Source organism: Hippoglossus stenolepis, chromosome 18, assembly GCF_022539355.2.
Source record: "Hippoglossus stenolepis isolate QCI-W04-F060 chromosome 18, HSTE1.2, whole genome shotgun sequence".
Lineage (NCBI taxonomy): Eukaryota > Metazoa > Chordata > Actinopteri > Pleuronectiformes > Pleuronectidae > Hippoglossus > Hippoglossus stenolepis.
In genome coordinates this window covers 1,302,080-1,322,900 of record NC_061500.1, presented here as the reverse complement: position 1 = coordinate 1,322,900, position 20,821 = coordinate 1,302,080, and the positions used below count along the sequence as shown (strand labels likewise).

Sequence of the window (20,821 nt, the reverse complement as noted above, 5' to 3'; positions counted from 1 at the left end):
ATTTGACCTTTTTTAAAATATGAACATTTTGTTTTAAATATTTGATCGAATATTAAAAATACATTTCTGTTGTGTTGAACACAAACAACGAGTTGTAAACATTTTCTTTATTATTCGCGTCAAAATTGTAAACTTCCGAACAGGGTGGGCAGCGTGGCCGGTTTGGGGTGGGGCTTGTACCCGATTCGCTCGTTGATTAGCTCCGCCCTCGACGCCGCTGTGGACGAAGATGCAGAGGCTCCGCCCCCGATTATGTCAACACTGATAACAGAAGATCCGCCCACTCCGCCTCCTGACTCCGCCTCCTCTCGCTGACGCTTCCTGGCCTAAAGGAACAGTTTTGATCAGCTGACAGAATTGATCACCTGGAGGCAACATGATTATTGACAGCAACTGAAATGGATTTTGACCTCAAGCTCCTTCTTGACGCTCTCAAACTCCTCAGTGTCGTCGATCTTAAGCTCCAGACGAGTCGGTTTCCTCCTCAACATCTTCTCTGTTCTACAAACACAGACGACAACTGTCAGACTCTTTGATAGAAATACTTTGAACCTTAACAAACTTCTCCATGTTCGACTCAGTCTTCTCTTGTGAATGTAAATACTTTACGATTACTGCTGAGATGGGAAGTGACATCACCTGACTGACGTTTGTTTCCTGTTTATGTTTTTTATTCTCCAGTCATCGGAGGTTAAGAACAGAGGATTTCTCTCCTTGTACATATTCTTAACATCTATAATTTGTGAATACGAGCTGTACAAATAAAGTTTGGTTTTACTGAATGGCCTCATGACAAACAGCTGATACTGAACTAGTAGATCACGTGACTTCATTTCACTCACTAATTGAGATTCAGTGTTTTCTGTTCTTCTGTCAATAATGATAATAAATACATGAAATAATATAGATTTAAAAAACAATATGTTAATCACGGTTCTAGCTGGAGGGGGCGCCCAAGTGCATGTTCACTGTTGAACCCTCCTTTTCCACATTGTTGCTGAACCGCGTCAATTATCGATCAGTGAGTCGCAGCCGTAGAAGAAGAAAGAAGAGCCTCATCTCGTCTGAAGGTAAACAGATGCTAAGCTAACAGGCTAACGTCTGTTTAAAAGGTCTAACAACAACGGTACATGGAACCGGAAACACTCGAGCTGCTCTCGGCTCTTTCCGCTGGTCTGGGTTCGAACGTGTGAGATAAAAGTACCGTCACCTGACAGGTGCGCTGACGTTTTCCCGGTTTTTCCTCCTCCTCGGTTCGTTTTCTACCACTGTGTCGACCGGAAATGCAACGTGTGACCCGGAAGCAGAAGAGGTTGGTACATCCGGGTCACGGAGCAGGGACGCAGCAGCTTCGTTTGTCTTCACGTGAGTTTTTTTTTTTCATCTCATTTAATTTAAACAGATTTCAAAGTTTCCCCGTTAAACCGGGTGCGTGTGACGTCGTGTGACGCAGGAGCCGTCGCGGTTTGAACGTGCGAAGAAAACAAAGTGAACCTCAACGAGACCAAAACATGTAATGAGCCCAGATCCAGCTTCAGTCATGAGGAAGAGGTTTCAATGGTGGACTCGAACCGGAACCGCGGGACATGTTCGAGTCCAACCTTTAGTTTGATGTAAACACAGTCGGTTGTTCCTCCGTCTTCCTCAGAGGCGGTTCACCGCAGGAATCACTGACACGAGCTCAGGTCCCGTAAACTCATCGTTTATTATCGTCCCTGGATCGCGGTCGGTTCTGTGTCTGTTGCTTTAAACCGGTTTCCGCTGCTCTGTGGCTCATCTGTCGTCATGTGGGCGGTGATGATATTTATTGCGTTAAAAAATCCCGCAGACTTTAGAGACAACGTGTGATCTGACGTCGTCCTATGGGTGTCGCTGTTTCATCAGTCTGAAATGTTTTTATCTTTAATTCACTGGCATCAACGATTGTTCGTACAATAGTTCACGTATTTATGTTGTTGATTAACTCAATAAAAGGACTGGTTCAACCTTTTTATTGGAGTAAAAGTATAAAAGTACTAATTCCAGCTGTTAGCTGACGTGAAAGTCCAGAGTCTGAAATGTTTTAGTAGAAAAGTAAAAAGTTTCCGCCTGAAGGTCGTTTTTATCGAATCAAACTGAGACTAATGTCACATGAATATACTTCAAACTATTTCACTTCAAATCAAATAAAACCAGGTTGAAGCAAGAAAGGAATCGTCTTTTATTATTGTCCATTTAGGTTTAAATTTGTCTGGACGTTCGGTGATGCACAAAAAAACAGAGAATTCCCCTCAAATGCATTAAAACAAAAAGTTCGGATATTTGTGTTAGAATGTCAGAAAAGTACAGTTACCTGAAACATCTATGTACAGTAACCAAGTATTTGTACTTAGTTACTTTCACTTGGACAGTTTTAAAACAGACAAGAAACTCGTGTGACTCATTATTTACTTAGTTTTGTGTGTATTTCTTTGTTTTGTATTCAGCTGTGTAGATTTCCCAGCAGCCTCTGGGGCAATTGCAGCAGCAGTAAAGAAATAAAGAAGAGGTTTAAAATGTCTGACGAGGACGACATCGCTCCGCCCGTGAAGAGGGGTCGGGTTTACTATGGAAGCCTGGAGGAGAAAGAGCGGGAACGGCTGAGCTTAGAGATGGGGAGAGGCACTACGACAGGAAGTGATGCGGTGAAGGCGGGGATTGAGGCGGGAAACATCAACATCTCATCAGGTGAGTCTCATGTTGTAAACCACAAGCGTGTGTTCACGCATCAGAGTGACACTCGTTTTCCATGATGCTGTGCAGGAGAGACACTGGAGATGGAGGAGCGGGTCAGCGAGCGGCAACATGAAGCGCTGGCTGAGTTTGAGCGGCGGCGGCGTGCACGTCAGATCACCGTCTCCACCGACGACACTGAGGTGAAGGCTGGTCTCCGGGCACTCAGTGAGCCAATCACATTGTTCGGAGAGGGACCAGCTGATCGCCGGGAAAGGTGGGAAAACTTCCTGTGTCAACTCAAAGTAAAAGCTGCAGAGTCAACCGCTGTTTCCCTTGAGAATTTCACTGCTGTGTTTTTACGACCTCAACCTCCGCTGTGGGTCAGAGGTCACCCTCACGTATGTGACATCATAACGTACTTCATGACTCCGACTTACACTTCCTGTAAGTCATAAATTCTGTTCCTTTGCAAAAGGAATTACCCACAGTTCATAGCGTTGTGGCGGTAAATAGCAAACCAAACACAATACATGACAATAAACAAACATGGTAGAGGCAACAAAACACAACGCTGACGTTACAAAAAAGTTTTAAAGTTTTAAACGTGTGTGTTTGTGTGTGTTTGTGTGTAGGTTGCGGAGCGTTCTCTCTGTTGTTGGTCCAGACGCTCTGAAAAAGTCCAGAAAAGATGACGAGCGAGGGAAAAGATCACAGGACGAGGTCACAACAACACACAACAACACACAACAACAGTACACACCAGCACTACACAAGGACACACAGTATGACAGTATTTTGTCTTTGACCAATCACAGTGTCAGCAGACGTGGTACCATGAAGGCTCCGCCTCCCTGAAGGACGCCCGGCTCTGGTTGGCCAAATACTCTCTGCCCCGGTAAGTCGAAAACAAACTAACGAATTGGAGATGGAGCGGATATTTGTTTATAGATACGTTTACCTGATGTTCTGTAAAGATGGAATTGATCAGGTGATCGGTCGATCACCTCAGATCTACGTCATCGCTTTATCACATTGAATTATGTTTGAAGTCGTTGGCGTTTTTTTCCTAAGCAGGAAGTTCTGTGATTAAACTTCAGAGAATCTGAAGCTTGGTGTTTTTATTGATAAGTTTAAACTTTAAATTCGCTCTAATCGTCATCACAAAATCATCACAGTGCTGATGTGTGGAAAGGATCTGATTAGTTGAGACTGAGAAGCTCCTGCTGTGATTGGTCCATCAGGGCAATGGAGCGTCTGGAGGCTGCGCGAACTCAGAGGGACGTTGCCGAGGCGACGAGGGTGATGCGACAACAAGAGCTACACAAGAGTCTGAGGGTGAGACAAGTTCAGATTCATATTATTTGTTATTAGATCAAGTGCAAGAGACGTTAAATATTTGTAATAACATTATATTGTTTAAATAATATTGTTAGCAGCAGAATCAAACTAAACTTTTTTTCTTCAGAATTTGAACAACTTCTGCAGCCAGATCGGTGACGATCGACCAATCAGCTTCTGCCATTTCAGCCCTGACTCCAAGATGTTGGCCACCGCCTCCTGGTATTAAACCCCGCCCACTGTCCCATTAACATACAAGTAGTTAGCATTGACACAAGAGCTAGAACTGGAACAAACAGGAACAGCATTAGCATTAGCAACTTAGTTTAGTTTCTTTTGAACTAACAAATCCCCCCCCCCCCCAACAGGAGTGGTCTGTGTAAGCTGTGGTCCGTCCCCGACTGCAGCCCGATTCGTACACTCAGAGGTGGGCGGAGCATTGTCTTTTGTGTTGATGTTAAATTCGAATCAGATGCAGATGATTAATAAGATTAAGAATTTAACTTCAGTTTTTATTGAAATAGATTTAAAACTCTGTAACTGAGAACCCGTCCTCTGTCTGTCAGGACACAACACCAACGTCGGCGCCATCGTCTTCCGCCCTCAGGCTGGAGTCTCTCTCGACCAAGGAGATGTCAGCTTGGCCTCGTGTGCTGCTGATGGGTCTGTGAAGTTGTGGAACCTCGAGAGGTGAGGGAAAGAGGGAGGTGATGAAGGGAACACAGGGAGTGAAACCTTGTTTTATATGGTCTTTAATTCCTGTGCCTCTGGTTACCATAGTGACGAGCCTGTGGCGGACATCGAGGGTCACAGTGAGCGAGTGTCCCGTGTGTCCTGGCATCCATCTGGAAGGTTCCTTGGAACGACGTGGTAAATGGGTGTTTCTTCAGCATCACCGTCATTGTACAAATACACGCAGCATGTATTAATACACAGTTAATGTGTCTGTGTAGCTATGATAACTCGTGGCGTCTCTGGGATCTGGAGGCTCAGGAGGAAATCCTCCATCAGGAAGGTCACAGCAAAGGAGTCCACGACCTCCACTTCCACCCCGACGGCTCACTGGCTGCTACTGGGTACTACACCGTACTACACACTATTACAATACAATGGTTAAGCACAGAGTGTAATAAGATGTAGTAGGTGCAGTAAGTACTACACAGTACTACAATCAGAATTAAAATGTAAACTGTCTGTCTGTGGCCCCTGCCCCTCCCTACCTGTCATCCAATCAGAGGCCTGGATTCGTTCGGCAGGGTGTGGGACCTTCGGACTGGACGCTGTGTCGTTTTCCTCGAGGGTCACCTGAAGGAGATCTACAGCCTGCACTTCTCCCCCAACGGGTCAGCCAATCAGAGACCAGCACGCTCTACACATAAACAATCAGTTTGAGTCAGATTTCCAATAAGAGTGAAGCAGACTGACGGAGTTAAAATTTTTATATTCTCTTATTTTTTGTTCTCAGGTATCACCTAGCAACAGGAAGTGGTGATAACACCTGTAAGGTTTGGGAGCTGAGAAACAGGAAGTGCTTGTACACCATCCCCGCCCACCAGAACCTACTGTCTGCAGTCCGCTACCAACGTAAGAATAAAAAAACACTTTGTGCCCCTCGCCACCCGTGGTTTCCCTTCGTTTGTTTTCTTCTCGGAGCTCAACTCTTCGCAAACCATCTAAAGGGCCACAGCTTTTTGGGGTTCTTGGTTGAGTTCTTGACATGCTGTTGAAGCTCCGCCTCCAGCAGTTTATGACTGAGATCGGTCTGAGAGGCCACCTCCCTCGCCTCGCCCTGCTTGCTTTCTTCCAGGAACTGGTTCCTCAGCTGCAGGACTTCATTCTGCAGAACTTGGTTCTCTCTCATCATCTCTTTCACTTTGTCCTCAGCATCGCTCTTCTGCTGCATGAGGATGCTGAGCTCGTCCCTCAGCTGAACTTCGCAGGGTGGCTGTCGATCCTTCTTCTGGTGTATCTCTTTGAACCAGTTCTCCACCCGCTGGAAGTGTTGGTTGATTTTATCAGCACTGATCCGCAATAGTGGTCTCTTGTGCTTTGACTCCATTTGACAGCTTTTTAATATTCTCAGTGTTGTGAAGCTTCAGTGATAAATAGTCTTCCTTCCTCTTGAGTGCAGCAGCCACAAATAGATCCACTTCGTTCTATTGGCGGGTGGTAACCAACGTAAAGGTGCATCCCGCCATCTACTGTGACTATGATACAGGATCAAAGGAAGTACATACATTTTAACATATAGGAGCAGACTTGTTACTTTGATCCTGTTGAGAAGATCAGGGGCATTTCCCTTGTAAAAGTATAACAAGGATGTGTCCATCATCTTATTGTTAATTTGATCCTGTTGGTTGGATTTTTTTTAAGTTTTCTGATTGGCTGCTGACATTTAAGAATAGTGTGCCAGGTAGGCATGAGCGAGAAAAAGAGTCCCACCCATTTGCCAATACGCTGTCAATCATGTTGATGAAGGCGAGCAGGAGGCTCCGCCTCCCTCAGATGTCAGATAGGTGAGCTTGGCTCTGCTGCCGGCCCACAATACGCACTGGGCGATCGACTGCACAGAGAGAGAGTTTTCTTGTTTGTGTCACTTGATGAGACAATTCAACTGGGACCAGTGCCGCCTCCATTGATTCAGAAACAAAGCGGAGGGAAACGACACATGAGGCAACAGATGCCATTACATTTTTGCCATTTTATTCATGGTACTTTTATACTTGGAAACACATTCCATACATAAGAGATAGAGAACATGCACTGACAGTCAATCTCCCAAACGAGGAAACAAAGAGTCTAACAGAGGGTCGCCGGGCCTCAGCTACCGCTTCTACGTCTCCACGAGCCATTGTTGTGGGACGTCAGACCACTGCTTCTCTAGGAAGTCGGGGTAGATTCATTTTCCCCAAGTTCACAAGTCAGAACTCCGACATTGAGTCATGTTCCATTGCACTTTTTGAAGTAGGAGGTTGGAAAATTCCGGCATCCAAGTTGTCTGGAACGCAGCATTCAATAGATTGTAGATCCTGTTTTTATTCTTATTGGCTTCTGAAGTTAAAATACCACTGCATGATGGGACCTACCGATGTAAGGTTTGGGAGCCGACAAACAGGAAGTGCTTGCACACAGTCCTCGCCCACCAGAACCAAAAAAACAAACAATATTCATTTCATTTTCTGAGTCAAAACTGATTAAATTTGAAGTCTGGGGGGCATGACTGCGTCATACGACTGACACGTTGTGCCCCTCGCCTGTGGTTTCCCTAGTTTGTCTTCTTGGGGCTCAAACACTTCACAAAACATTTAAACAGCGACGGCTTTTGGGTGTTTTTTGCTTGAGTTCTGGTCGCCACAGCTGAGTGGCCCTGGATCTGGACGTTCACGAGCACCTGATCATGCTGACATCGGTCTGAGAGGCCACCTCCCTCGCCTTGCTCTGCTTTCTTTCTTCCAGGAGCTGGTTCCTCAGCTGCAGGACTTCATTCTGCAGAACTTGGTTCACTCTCATCATCTCTTTCACTTTGTCCTCAGCATCGCTCTTCTGCTGCATGAGGATGCTGAGCTCGTCCCTCAGCTGAACTTTGCAGGGTGGCTGTCGATCCTTCTTCTGGTGTATCTCTTTGAACCAGTTCTCCACCCGCTGGAAGTGTCGGTTGATTTTATCAGCACTGATCCGCAATAGTGGTCTCTTGTGCTTTGACTCCATTTGACAGCTTTTTAATATTCTCAGTGTTGTGAAGCTTCAGTGATAAATAGTCTTCCTTCCTCTTGAGTGCAGCAGCCACAAATAGATCCACTTCGTTCTAACGTAAAGGTGCATCCCGCCATCTACTGTGACTATGATACAGGATCAAAGGAAGTACATACATTTTAACATATAGGAGCAGACTTGTTACTTTAATCCTGTTGACATAGTATTAGAAGATTGGGGACATTTCCCTTATACAATTACATCAAAGCCAATACTTCATCCTATTGTTAATTTGATCCTGAACGCTTAACCATGGCAACAGCTGGGAAACTGTTATAAGATGCAGGTTCATCAGGTTTTTTTGAAAACTCTTTATTGTATATTCTCTCAACTTTACAATCACGTGTCTTTCTTTTGCCTTGTTTCTTTTTAAACTTAGAATAATTTGTCTTTTTATCTGATGTCACTTCCTGTTTGTAGCCACAGACGGTCACTTCCTGTTGACCGGAGCGTATGACAACACAGCAAAGGTTTGGAGTCACCCTGGGTGGACGCCAATGAAGACGCTCGCTGGGCATGAGGGGAAGGTGAGACACTGCGCTCTTATTGGTCCATTCAGCTATGTGGTCGGAGTCGTTAATGTAATATGTTTTCAGGTCATGGGAGTCGACGTGTCACCTGACGGGAAATTGATCGCAACCTGTTCCTATGACCGCACCTTCAAACTCTGGGTATCTGAGTGATGTCACAGCATCATTTAATAAAAGTGAATATTAGCTGGACTTTGTTTTGTTTAATAAAAATTTACATTTTTAAATTTTCAATCTTTCAATCGTCATTTTATATTGATATTTTAAAATCAGTAGAAATTAACCACTCAAATAAATTTGTTTGAAATGTTATAAAATTGTTAAATCTGTTTTTATTAACTCTAAGTGGAAAAAAAAAACATGCCGACAACAATTCAACATTTAACTTTATTAAAATAGAACTATGTGAGTGTTACAGCAGTGCACTCTTAGTGTACGACAGCAGACAAAGTGATTGGTCAAATGAGGAACGTAACCCCGCCCAACCCGCCTCCATATGGGTGGAGAGGCGGAGCAATGCTGCCATGGCAACAGTATCCTGCGACAAGGTACGGAGATGGAGCTGTAAAAACAAAAGAAAAAAATGCTTAAGCTATTTTCACAACTAAATACTGAAAATCAGAGTTAAAATTCAGACTGCAGCATTCTGATTGGCTGCTGACCTTTAAGAATAGCGCCAGGTAGGCATGAGCCAGATCGAAGTCCCGCCCATTGGCCAACATGCTGTCAATCATGTTGACGAAGGCGAGCAGGAGGCTGCTGGCTCCGCCCCCCTCCGTTGTCAGACAGGTGAGCTCGACAGAGATCGCCGCCGGCCCACAATCCTTCAGGAGCCGCACTGGGCGATCGACTGCACAGAGAGAGAGAGTTCATGTGTCTCGTGATGACGAATCAACTGGGACCAGTGCCGCCTCCATTCATACACATGAGGCAACAGACGCCATTGAACATTTTAATCATGGCTCTTTTATACTTGGAAACAGTTTTGTTGTTTAATAAAGAATTCAGAAATTTAAAAAGAAATTGTATTTTTAACTTTTACTTAAAAACAATATAAAATGTGATACTCAGAATTGTTTTAAATTAATATGTTTATCTACATATAAAGATATCACATTTAAATTTTTTTAAATTGTAGATTCGATCATTAAATTATTAGTTTTAAATCGACTGTCAGTTGAAGAGGTGAGAAATTATGTTTTATAATTTTATTGGCAATTCTGTTTTCAGGTAAAATAATTATTAATATCAATATATGACTGGAAATAATTAACACTTAACTCAAAAAGTAAAAACAAAGACTCACATGATCCAGATTCTTGAGCTGATTCCAGAGCAGCGCTGAACTCGGTCTTTTGACTCAACAAACCACGACTCAGCATCTTTGACTGGAAAAACAACAATGTGATGTCATCATTTCTACCACATGGTGGCTGCTGATTGGTTCGTTTCAATAGATTGTAGATCCGGTCTTTAACCTTATTGGCACCTCACATCTTCACAGACTAATACTGAAGAACAAAAGGAACAGAAGAAGAAGTGGACGTTCATCAGGTGTACCTGTGTTTCCTGTTCTGTTGCTGCGGGCAACGTAAATCGAGGCGTGAGACCGGGGACTGTTGGCAGGAAGAAGGGAGCTGCAGCTGGAGCCACAGGGGGCGCTACAGGTTTGTTCCTCTTCTACAAACAGAGAGAAACAGCTCATGTTTTACGTTGTTTCCTTGTTCACATGACGTCATACAAACAAAACAGCATGTAAAGGAATATGCATGTAAGAGCGAGCGGGACCTTGATGACGTCCAGGTGAAGCAGACTCTTCCATCGGGACTCTGGCAGCAGCGACAGCGTTACGAGCTCCAGCCCCAGCTGATCAGCTGACTTGTATGCATCATCAACCTCCTCTGATGGTACTTCCTGTTCTGATTCATCCACTGTGACGCCAGGCAGCATCTCCACAACCGGTTGGTAGTCAGCCGGGAGTGGGCGGAGCCCCACGGGCCCACACAGGCTTTTATTGGTCCTGCGGGAGGAGAGCCGTATTGTGATTGGCTGCTGCAGTGTCAGCTGTTAAGTGATGTCATGATTATCACAGTGACAGATAAAACTCTTGAGAGGTGATAAGTTCAGACCAGAGGTAAACGCCCAGACTGTCAACATGGGCCGTCGCCAGGAAGTCTCCGGTCGGTGACATGGACACACCCACTGGCGCCATGGCAACCAGGAAACAGTCAACAAGGCTGAGAAGAGAAAATTGATTTCATTATCCTGATTATAATTATTGTGCTTACACGCCACTCAAAATAATTTCCTGTCAACTGGATGATAGAAATATAAACATAATATAGACAAACACATAATATAATCAAATTCAAATATATATGATAAAAAAGCTTCATGTTCAGATTCTGAGTTGAAAGCTCAATGAAAATGAAGTTCAGAGGAAAAAGATCAAAACTCAACACGAATGATAAACATTTAAGTTTTAGTCGTCATGTGATCAACACTGGACTATTCCATTCTCACCTGCCGGAGGGAAGATCCCAGGTGCGAATGGTGCAGTCCATCGCCACGGTCACCAGCCAGCGACCATCAGGGCTGAAGGTCTAGGGAGATGAAGCAACACCATCACTAAAGTCGTCTCTGATGTTAGCGTTAGCATTGTGAATGTTGTCAAGGCAGCAGAAGAATAAGCATCTATTAGCATCAGTAACAGGTTGTTAGCTGTGTTAGCTTCACTCAACTCACCATGTCGTTAATGTTGCTGTGGTGTCCCACAAACTTCCTGACCACTCGTCTGGTCTCTATGTCAACCACCTGCAGTGTGAAGTCATCCAGTGCTAATGCTAGCATCCCGCTAACATCAGGAAAGAAAAAAAAAATGTTAGCTACCTGTCTGTGGAGCATCATGCTAACCTATAGCAACCTGCTAACTAAAAGCTACCTGTCTCTGTGTAGCATCATGCTAGCTGGGGCAGCATTTAGCTTCAGCTGTTGTTCCTGTTTCCTGGTCTTAAAGCGCCAGAACCTGAGCAGCCAATCAGAGCCAGAGGTGAGGGTCAGCTGGTTCAGGGCGTCTGTGGCGACACCTCGCACCGCACCACTGTGAGCTGGAGAAGAAGGGCAGGGTCAGCGACAGACAGTGATACAGTACAGACCAATCACAGACAAACAGGTGAGCACACCTTTCTCATTGTCCCCATAGCAACCACGATGCAGCCCTGACTGAAGGTTGTAGATGTCAACACGTCCGCACGATGAGCCAATCACAGCAAAGTTACCACAGGAAGTGATGTCGACGGCCTGGCAACAGTGAAGCAAGTATTGAATAAGAAAACAAAGTTTTACTCAGCAAACTGTGGTAAATATATTAACTGTTAACACATGATGCCGTTACCGTGGCCACCGCATCCCTGCGAGGGCAGGGTGGCTGCAGATGATAACTTCCCATGGTGCACCTCTGGTAGTTCCACGTTGTGGCTGCTCGGCGACCGCGATGACAGGCGACAATTCCATCCCAGTCAGACTGACGGGCAGCAGCTGTCAATCAACAGAGATAGAATGCGTCAGTCAGAGTTTTTCTCCGAGGAGTTCTGTGACTTGTGTGAGTGACGGGCTCGAACCAGAGGAGAACGCAGTGATGGCAGGAAGACGCAGCTCCTCGTAGGACAGCCCCTTCTTCTTCTTCTGCTCTTTCTTCTTGTTGATTGAGCCTGGACACACACACACACACACACACTTAAAACATTAAATACTTGTAACCATGGATACGACATCAAATAAAGGTTGGACAACTGAACTGACCGTGACCCAGGTTCTTGTTGAAACGTTCGTGGACGGTGGAAAAAGACTGCAGTGTCCCGTCCTGACCTGCAGGGGGAGACACAACGTATAAAATACCCATGATTCTCTGAGCACCATGTAAACAACATTATAAACGTGTAACTAACTCCACTCTAAACAAACTGCAGCTCACGGAAAGTAGTAACATTTTGACAGATGATGTAATATGATGTTATGATATCATCTGTGCTCTGACACAGTATTTTATGAACAGTTTCTCATTGACGTGTTGACAGAGCGTTACCCAGCAGACACTGCTCTGCTGAAACCCTGATGTTATAACGTCGTAGCACAAAATAAAACACTAGAGTTTAAAGAGATGTACAGAAATAAGAAAAATATAAACAACTAAAACCAAAATTAAGTAAAATAATATAATTCTATAAATTCTATGTAAATAAATCCAATGCAGATGATGAAGCTCTTTATTTACCTGAACTGAGAATATTTTTTCCATCGATGCCATGGTGATAGATGGTGGTGGGCGGGGCGCTGTGACCTTGGCGACTCCGCAGGAGTCTGGCTCCACCCCCCTCCCTATCAAATATCCACACCTGGGAAAAAAGAAAAAAGATATTTATTAATATAAAAACAAACAATAGACAAAAACACAGTTTGTTTATTTGCTTGTTTGACCTTGATGGCGTTGTCAGCCCCGTTAGTGACCAATAGCGGTTCTCCATGCAGGAAGGTTGCCGCGGCAATGGCTGTGCTGTGGGCGTTTCTGTGTTGAGTGACCAGCTGTCTGCGTTCCAGATCCCATAATGCAATGTGGCCCTGAGGACTACCGGACGCCAGGATGGGAGGACCGTCTGAGAGAGAGAGAGAGATGGTACTTCCTTGTTTGAATGAATGACAGCGAGGTGGGGCGAGTCAGAGATAACCACCTGTACCTGTTCTGAAAGAGAGCGAGGTGATTGGTCCCCAGTCTTGTGTGAAACTCATCATTGTCTCGTCGAACTTAATGTTGTGAATGATGATCCGGCCCGTTGCCGTGCCAACGCCAACCACGTCAACTGCAGGACTCTGGAAAATTTAGTTGTTTATGATGTAATTGCGAGTGTCACTTTAACTGGTTTTCAAAATCTAATGTTATAAATAAATTACTAATCATGTGACTCACCTGCTGCAGAACAGTGACCCCTGCTGACCAACCAGGAAATGTGAACAACAACTTACTGAGGAGGGAAAGAAAACAACAATCAGAACCCACGCCATGACTGTTACCATGGTTAGACCAATCAGAGCAAACTGGGCTTTTTGGGAGGCGGAGCCAAGACAGCATGTGCAGTCTGAGACTGAAGATGAGTTTTAACACAGAATAAACACGGACATGTTACATGAAGACAACAGGTTGTGTGACGGTCAGAGTGAAGTGAACCTGGGCTCAGGTGAGAGGTTCAATGAGTCACAGGAAGCAAGACCCCCCCCCTCACCTGGACTTAATGTTCCACAGCTGCAGTGCACCCTGGGAGCTTCCCAGCAGCACCTTGTTCAAGTACGTGCTCGGGTGCATCATGGCGGACACGTCGAAGGTCTTTGGGTCAAACTGCAGGCGCAGGTAGACGTCTGTCAGGCAGAGAGCACAAGGCATGATGTGTAACGCACAGGTAATATAAAGATGCAGGTAAGGGAAGCCCCGCCCACACTACTCACCCCCGGCCTGGACATCCCACACTATTACATCACCACCGCTGTCAGCGGAGATCAGGTTATCGCCCAGCGGCAGTAGCAGACGCACTTCCTGTTTGTGACCATGGTAACGCATCACCACCTGCGCAGAGAAAGTCACAAATTATTGTTTTTATTAAAAAATATAATTTTTTACTTCAGTCTGTTTGGGGTATAAAAAGTTTTTAAAGTTACATTGAAGAAACGATTAAATTAACATTGAAACTAAACACGTGAATTAAAAGGTCGACCTCTTTGTTTCGGGCGAAAGCACTGACGAGTTTTCCAGAAGCAGCGAACACCAACATCCTGTCAGCTGCCAGACAGGTGATGTCATCTGACAGGCTGTCACCTAGGAAACCACATCACAGCACATGAACCAATCAGAAAACAGGATGTTCACATGTAAACATTAAATTTATTTGATTTATTTTGAAAACTCACCGACGGCCACGATCCCCAATCTGTTCACCTGGAATCAATCAATAATCAATACAGGGATCAATGTGGTCACATCATAAGCACACGGACACAGTGGAAGAGGGGCCCTACTGAGGGCCACTACTGAGGGCCACTACTGTACTAGGGCCACTACTGAGGCCACTACTGTACTGAGGGCCACTACTGTACTGAGGGCTACTACTGTACTGAGGGCCACTACTGTACTGAGGGCTACTACTGAGGGCCACTACTGTACTGAGGGTCACTACTGAGGGCCACTACTGAGGCCACTACTGTACTGAGGGTCACTACTGAGGGCCACTACTGTACTGAGGGCCACTACTGAGGGCCACTACTGTACTGAGGGCCACTACTGTACTGAGGGCCACTACTGAGGGCTACTACTGAGGGCCACTACTGTCCTGAGGGCCACTACTGTACTGAGGGTCACTACTGAGGGCCACTACTGAGGGCTACTACTGTCCTGAGTGCCACTACTGAGGGCCACTACTGAGGGCTACTACTGAGGGTCACTACTGTACTGAGGGCCTGTCCTGAGGGCTACTACTGTACTGAGGGCCACTACTGTACTGAGGGCTACTACTGAGGGCTACTACTGTCCTGAGGGCCACTACTGTACTGAGGGCTACTACTGGGGCTACTACTGTCCTGAGGGCCACTACTGTACTGAGGGCCACTACAGAGGGCTACTACTGAGGGTCACTACTGTACTGAGGGTCACTACTGTACCTGAGGGCTACTACTGAGGGCTACTACTGTCCTGAGGGCCACTACTGTACTGAGGGCCACTACTGGGAGCTACTACTGAGGGCTACTACTGTCCTGAGGGCCACTACTGTACTGAGGGCTACTACTGTCCTGAGGGCCACTACTGTACTGAGGGCCACTACTGAGGGCTACTACTGAGGGCTACTACTGTACTGAGGGCTACTACTGTACTGAGGGCTACTACTGTACTGAGGGCCACTACTGAGGGCCACTACTGTCCTGAGGGCCACTACTGTCCTGAGGGCCACTACTGTACTGAGGGCTACTACTGAGGGCTACTACTGTCCTGAGGGCCACTACTGTACTGAGGGCTACTGAGGGCTACTACTGTACTGAGGGCCACTACTGAGGGCTACTGCAGAGGGCTACTACTGTACCTGAGGGCCACTACTGTACTGAGGGCCACTACTGTACTGAGGGCCACTACTGTACTGAGGGCCACTACTGAGGGCCACTACTGTACTGAGGGCTACTACTGTACTGAGGGCCACTACTGAGGGCTACTACTGTACTGAGGGCTACTACTGTACTGAGGGCCACTACTGAGGGCCACTACTGTACTGAGGGCTACTACTGAGGGCTACTACTGTACTGAGGGCCACTACTGTACTGAGGGCCACTACTGAGGGCTACTACTGTACTGAGGGCCACTACTGTACTAGGGTCACTACTGTACTGAGGGCCACTACTGAGGGCTACTACTGTACTGAGGGCCACTACTGTACTGAGGGCTACTACTGAGGGCTACTACTGTACTGAGGGCCACTACTGTACTGAGGGCTACTACTGAGGGCTACTACTGTACTGAGGGTCACTACTGTACTGAGGGCTACTACTGAGGGCTACTACTGTACTGAGGTCACTACTGTACTGAGGGCTACTACTGTACTGAGGGCTACTACTGAGGGCTACTACTGTACTGAGGGTCACTACTGTACTGAGGGCTACTACTGAGGGCTACTACTGTACTGAGGGCCACTACTGTACTGAGGGCCACTACTGAGGGCCACTACTGTACTGAGGGCCACTACTGAGGGCCACTACTGTACTGAGGGCTGATGTTAGAGTCTGTCCCTTATACAAACATACATGTGATGACGCTGTGTGTAAATACTTCAGTAAAACAGAGTTTGTGTGTGCGTGTGCGTGCGTGTGCGTGCGTTCTCTTACGTTGTACGTGTGGAGACATTTACCGACCGCGGTCACCAGGTAGAACTCCCGGTGCTTGTGATGGTAACGGAGCGCGTGCGGCACGTGGTTGGAGTAAAGACCCAGAACCCGGAAACCCGAGAACAAAGAGCTGCCGCCGCCTGCGAGAGTCCCGCCGCCCGACATGTCCGGTAACAACGGAGGGTTTACCGGAGAAACTCGGTCAATACCGGAGAAGAAACAAGCCGAAGACACGGAGCCGAACCAACAACTCACTAACAAACTAATGAGGGCCGAGGACTGAGGTCCGACAGCAAACAAGCAGCAGCAACACAAAGGTTCCGCTCGGAGGAAGGTTGGTTCCTCTTCTTGGTGATTTTTTTCTTACATTAAATATCTCATCTTTATTATCTTATCTTCATAATCAATAACTGTCACATACACACGATATACAAGTTCATCTTAAGTTCAGTAAAAAAAGTATTTAAAAAAAAGTTTATTTTATCCTATAAAAATAAATATAAAGTGTTTTTATCGAAAACAAATAAAAAATAGAGAAATCAAAGCTAAATACTGAAAAATGTGTCAAACTCATTCTTAAAAACATTTAGATAATGTTTATATTAATATAGAATTTTGTATAAATATAAAATAAAATGAAAAATGGGACATTTCAGACAAAAAGCAGCAACTGTGTTACGATAGTTTTTATTTTATTTCAGGTGAAATAATTTACAGCAACAGACAAAAAACTAGATTTTTCTAAAGCTCAAGTGCAAAGTTTCAACATTTGACAAAAGTACAACAAATATGACGAGACTGAAAGCTTTTATTGTTGTTTTCTTCTTTCAGAACATGTGGCTACTTCCTCCAGACATTTATTTTGAAAAACCAACCGGATTCTTGTTTACACATATATATGTATATGTATATGTGTGTGTCTGTAGATAGTTCAATTGTTGATTTGAATATTAATTTAAATATTTATGAATGACATATAATTTAATCTAAATCTACATTTAATAAATTTGTACAACTTTATACAAATAAACTGTTCATCTTCACACACAGCAGGTAACCAATCAGTTGTCAGTATTTAAACACAGGGTCATGACTTCATGCTTTCATGCTGGGACAGAAAGTGACAGTGTTTCCATAGAGACATTTAGTTTGAAGTCAGGAAGTGCCACAAACATCTCACATAGGCTCTGATGACTGGTATTCGTCGGGACCTTCCCCTGGGGCTAGTTAATGGTTTGTATTTTAAATATTGATTAATGATCAGTTTGTGGTTGCCGTGGTGAATTACAGGAAAGTTGACCTGCCCCTTTAAATGTGACAGATGATCAGAATGTTTGGTGGTATTTTAAATTTAAAGTCTTATTTGTCTTTCTGTAGCCACGGTGACACAAAGTCCATGAGACCATCTCACCAGATGACCTCTGTGGGTGGTGATGCTGCATCTCCATGGTAACTCCTCTAGTTGTGCTTACCGTCCAGCAGCAGCAGCCTCAGCAGAGTCCTGGCAGCAGCGAGCAGCGCTCCATGGAGCGCGTACTGTGCCACGAGCGCTCCAAACCCGCGGTAATAGCCACTCACCCCCTCCTTGCGGCGGATGGTGTGAAGGCAGTCGGAGAAGCCGTCATACTGCGTGTTGACAGGCAGGACTAGTGGGCTGCCACCATTTCCCACAGCGACCACGCCGTCAGTGGCATCAATGATGGTGCGCGTGCCCTGCAGGCTGAGGCGGTGTAGCGCAGTCTCCAGAGGAAACACCAACACATCGGCCACAAGAGACCCAGCCCACGCCGCCGCAAGCTCAGGGAAGTAGCCGTCGAGCGGGTTGGACGGATCCATCCGCTGCTTCTTGCTCCGCTGGTGCAGCCACATAGCCACACGCTGTACGGAGGCGGCGATAGCATATCGTAGGACAGCGTGCAGTGCGGCAGGAAGCAGTAGAGAGCTGAGAGGAAGCAGACGGTGACTGTGAGGAGCGCCGACGCCCAACAATCGGGCCAGACCTTCACGGACACAGTCGAGCAAACCGGACGACGACTCGTCACGGACAATCTCGCTCTGAGGATGAGACACAAGGTCATCGGGACAATAACATGTTCAGATAAAATAAAATAAATATTAATTAATTAAAAACAGACCACAGATGAAATAATAGAAACTTAAACACAGGTTAATAAATAATCAATAATGACCTGGACCGTCTCAATGAGGCTGGAACAGTAAAATGGAAGCGCCACCACCGCTGTTAACCTGCGGCCAAGAGACGACAAGAGTCACTTTACATCAGGCATAATCAAAACTCACAGACTGATCAGCAGCTTCGATCCATGAAGTAAACAAGATGTTTTTCAGAATAAATCAGTAGAAGAAAAAAAGTGAACTGACCCTTTAAGAAGCAAATGTCCAGCGAGTTGTTTCCAGCTCCACCGATGAGGAAGCTCCCTGTGGACAACACACACTGTAAACACACACACGCAGGCTCCGCCCACACTGACACCTGGCCGTTTAAATAAATAATTGTTGCTACGGTTACACCTGGCAGAGTCTTCCAGCCCCTAAATCAGAGACTTTTGTAAACTCTGCTGCCTTGTTTTACTTTGAAAACTCAGGTGTTGTGCTTTAGTCTGGATGAACAGAAACAGACGTTTTCTTCCTGATTGGTTGTCGTTCACATCACTCGATCACCAGAGGATGATGTAAAGAGCTGCCAACACTTACTGTCAGTAACAGTTCAGAGAAAATGTAAAGTGGTCATGTGACATGAAGCCTGAGCAACACTACAGTAGGAGCACAGTACTCGTGCATGGTTACCGTGGTAATGGAGTGAACTCGCTGATGATGCCCTCGGCTCCCAGTGTGATGCCGTGAACGATGAAGGTGCTGCCCATCCCCTTCCACAGAGCCTTCGGACCCTGAACAGCAATGACAGATTATTATTATTATGTATTTTATATGATAAAGAGGAAAGTTCAATGTGACCTGGTTGAGGAGCAGGTTTCTCACCTGAGCCTTGGTGATGGCGTACATAACGACCACAGCACTGAACGGAGTCAAGTGGTAACAGCGGCCGTGATAGTTCACCTGAATTAACGATAAATTATATTGATAAGTTCCATCAGACATTATTCAGCTGTAAGAGGAGACGACAACAGGATGAACCAACCTGACACTGTCTGCGCAGCACGATGCAGGGATGAGCCAGGACGTTCTCTGTGAACAGGCTGAAAACACACACACCATCTTTACTGCTTTTATTGTGAAATCAGCTGTTTCCTCTTCCATAATTTGCTCATTAAGTAAACCACCAATAACTTCATTAGTTTCCAACCTGACCAGTCCGATTCCAAAGCCGGCAAATCTGTTCAGCTGCTCTGAAAACACAGGGGAAAGGTTTTATTGTTCTTGCTCCAGAACATTTCATTTTGATTGATGAGAAACCGAGAATAACCAGATTCAAACTGACACACACGATTATTTTTAATTTATTTCCACTTTATTCAAACTTATGTATCAGAATTCACATATGAACAAGTTTTTTATTAAAAGCAAAATACTGAATGCGACATATCAGCTCACTAGCTAACAGTTAGCCTGCGGTAGAATTACTAGCCAGCACGCTAGCTGTCAGTCAGCTGGACGTGTTTTAATGACTTGTGTTAATACACGAGGAGTTATTAACACATTACTTTAGCTTCCAGTCAGTTTCTCCTGTTGTCGTGTTAGCATGCTAGTTCGGCTCTGCGCATTAGATACGTGCACTAAGCTATGTAGCCGTTAGCCTGAGAGCTAACGACCCTCCGCACCGACCTACCGACAGGCGGTACACCGGGCTGCGGAGCCTCCCATCCGCCTGCAGCTCCGGGGCCTCCGTGCTCCGCCAGTGGATCCTCGTGGTGCGGTGTCCGCTCTCCGTGGTGCAGGTTGCGGCTGCCGGGGATGTCCGGCGGCGTGGTGACCCACTGGTGGTGTTGAAGCTCCGCGGGGGCTCCAGCGCTCCTGGCCGGGTAGCTGGCTCCATACAGCGGGTCATCGCGGCCGCGGTAGCCGAGCCCATCGAAGCTGTCCGGCCGCCTGGAGGCCATCGGAGGGTGGGTGCGCGGACTGACAGCAGAGGAACCGTGACTCAGAGCCGGTTAACGGAATCAAACACAGCCACGTCCCGGTAAAGTGGCGAGAGGACGTTTAAAAGGTGGAAGAGTCGTCACCGGATGATTTGACCCGAAATAAACATCGAGCTGTCACCCGGAAGTGTTCTCTTCTTCACAGGTTCAGCAGACTCCAGGTAGGGAGCTCATTACTGCCCCGTGTGGCAGCAGCATTCAGTCAGTAATGCCTTAAACGTGTCGCAGAATATGTAGCAACAATAGACCTACATAAAAACTATATATAAATATATATACACATAAAAAGTAATGTATATGAAATAAATATGTATATAAAAAGGTATCAATTGATAAAGTAACATTTAAACAGAGGATTAAAGTGATTACAACTCTACTACTAAACCACTGTATTTTTATTTTCAGTGTAGCTATCGCTTAATTTACACATGAACCAAAACATTTATATGCATCAATGAGTTTGTTTCTGTTTCATAC

At 45.6% G+C, this 20,821-nt stretch overlaps 4 protein-coding genes across 6 annotated transcripts; 1 reads left to right on the top strand and 3 right to left on the bottom strand.

Moving 5' to 3' along the window:
• Nucleotides 1-92: 92 nt before the first annotated feature.
• cdc26 (cell division cycle 26 homolog) lies at nt 93-1,343 on the bottom strand. Its single transcript, XM_035184319.2, has 3 exons — nt 1,211-1,343; nt 411-501; nt 93-326 (listed from the first exon to the last, which is right to left on the bottom strand). The coding sequence occupies exons 2-3, from the start codon at nt 489-491 to the stop codon at nt 120-122; spliced, it is 288 nt and encodes a 95-aa protein (XP_035040210.1). The 5' UTR covers nt 492-501; nt 1,211-1,343; the 3' UTR covers nt 93-119.
• prpf4 (PRP4 pre-mRNA processing factor 4 homolog (yeast)) lies at nt 1,226-8,549 on the top strand. Of its 3 annotated transcripts, none has more exons than XM_035184315.2 (15): nt 1,226-1,365; nt 2,466-2,706; nt 2,782-2,968; nt 3,327-3,414; nt 3,510-3,589; nt 3,936-4,029; nt 4,160-4,254; nt 4,401-4,459; nt 4,599-4,722; nt 4,813-4,902; nt 4,986-5,108; nt 5,268-5,375; nt 5,498-5,616; nt 8,206-8,312; nt 8,382-8,549. In XM_035184315.2, the coding sequence occupies exons 2-15, from the start codon at nt 2,535-2,537 to the stop codon at nt 8,466-8,468; spliced, it is 1,533 nt and encodes a 510-aa protein (XP_035040206.1). In that variant the 5' UTR covers nt 1,226-1,365; nt 2,466-2,534; the 3' UTR covers nt 8,469-8,549. The 3 variants fall into 3 exon arrangements, with proteins under 3 accessions (XP_035040206.1, XP_035040207.1, XP_035040208.1); XM_035184316.2 differs by having other exon boundaries at nt 1,312-1,365; nt 2,462-2,706; XM_035184317.2 differs by lacking the exon at nt 1,226-1,365 and adding an exon at nt 1,425-1,685.
• A 139-nt stretch (nt 8,550-8,688) lies between these two features.
• On the bottom strand, nt 8,689-16,528 carry wdr36 (WD repeat domain 36). Its single transcript, XM_035184313.2, has 22 exons — nt 16,227-16,528; nt 14,271-14,298; nt 14,078-14,178; nt 13,812-13,929; nt 13,592-13,724; nt 13,279-13,333; nt 13,049-13,181; nt 12,792-12,967; nt 12,589-12,709; nt 12,117-12,182; nt 11,936-12,025; nt 11,710-11,852; nt 11,498-11,615; nt 11,257-11,422; nt 11,061-11,169; nt 10,839-10,918; nt 10,445-10,552; nt 10,104-10,335; nt 9,876-9,995; nt 9,622-9,703; nt 8,978-9,165; nt 8,689-8,877 (listed from the first exon to the last, which is right to left on the bottom strand). Exons 1-22 carry the CDS (start codon nt 16,389-16,391, stop codon nt 8,728-8,730), a joined length of 2,682 nt encoding a protein of 893 aa, XP_035040204.1. The 5' UTR covers nt 16,392-16,528; the 3' UTR covers nt 8,689-8,727.
• Nucleotides 16,529-16,894: 366 nt separating this feature from the next.
• Nucleotides 16,895-20,502, bottom strand: slc25a46 (solute carrier family 25 member 46). The gene is made up of 8 exons (XM_035141370.2): nt 20,035-20,502; nt 19,552-19,594; nt 19,387-19,444; nt 19,227-19,304; nt 19,035-19,135; nt 18,609-18,665; nt 18,416-18,473; nt 16,895-18,281 (listed from the first exon to the last, which is right to left on the bottom strand). The coding sequence occupies exons 1-8, from the start codon at nt 20,303-20,305 to the stop codon at nt 17,685-17,687; spliced, it is 1,263 nt and encodes a 420-aa protein (XP_034997261.1). The 5' UTR covers nt 20,306-20,502; the 3' UTR covers nt 16,895-17,684.
• Nucleotides 20,503-20,821: the final 319 nt, after the last annotated feature.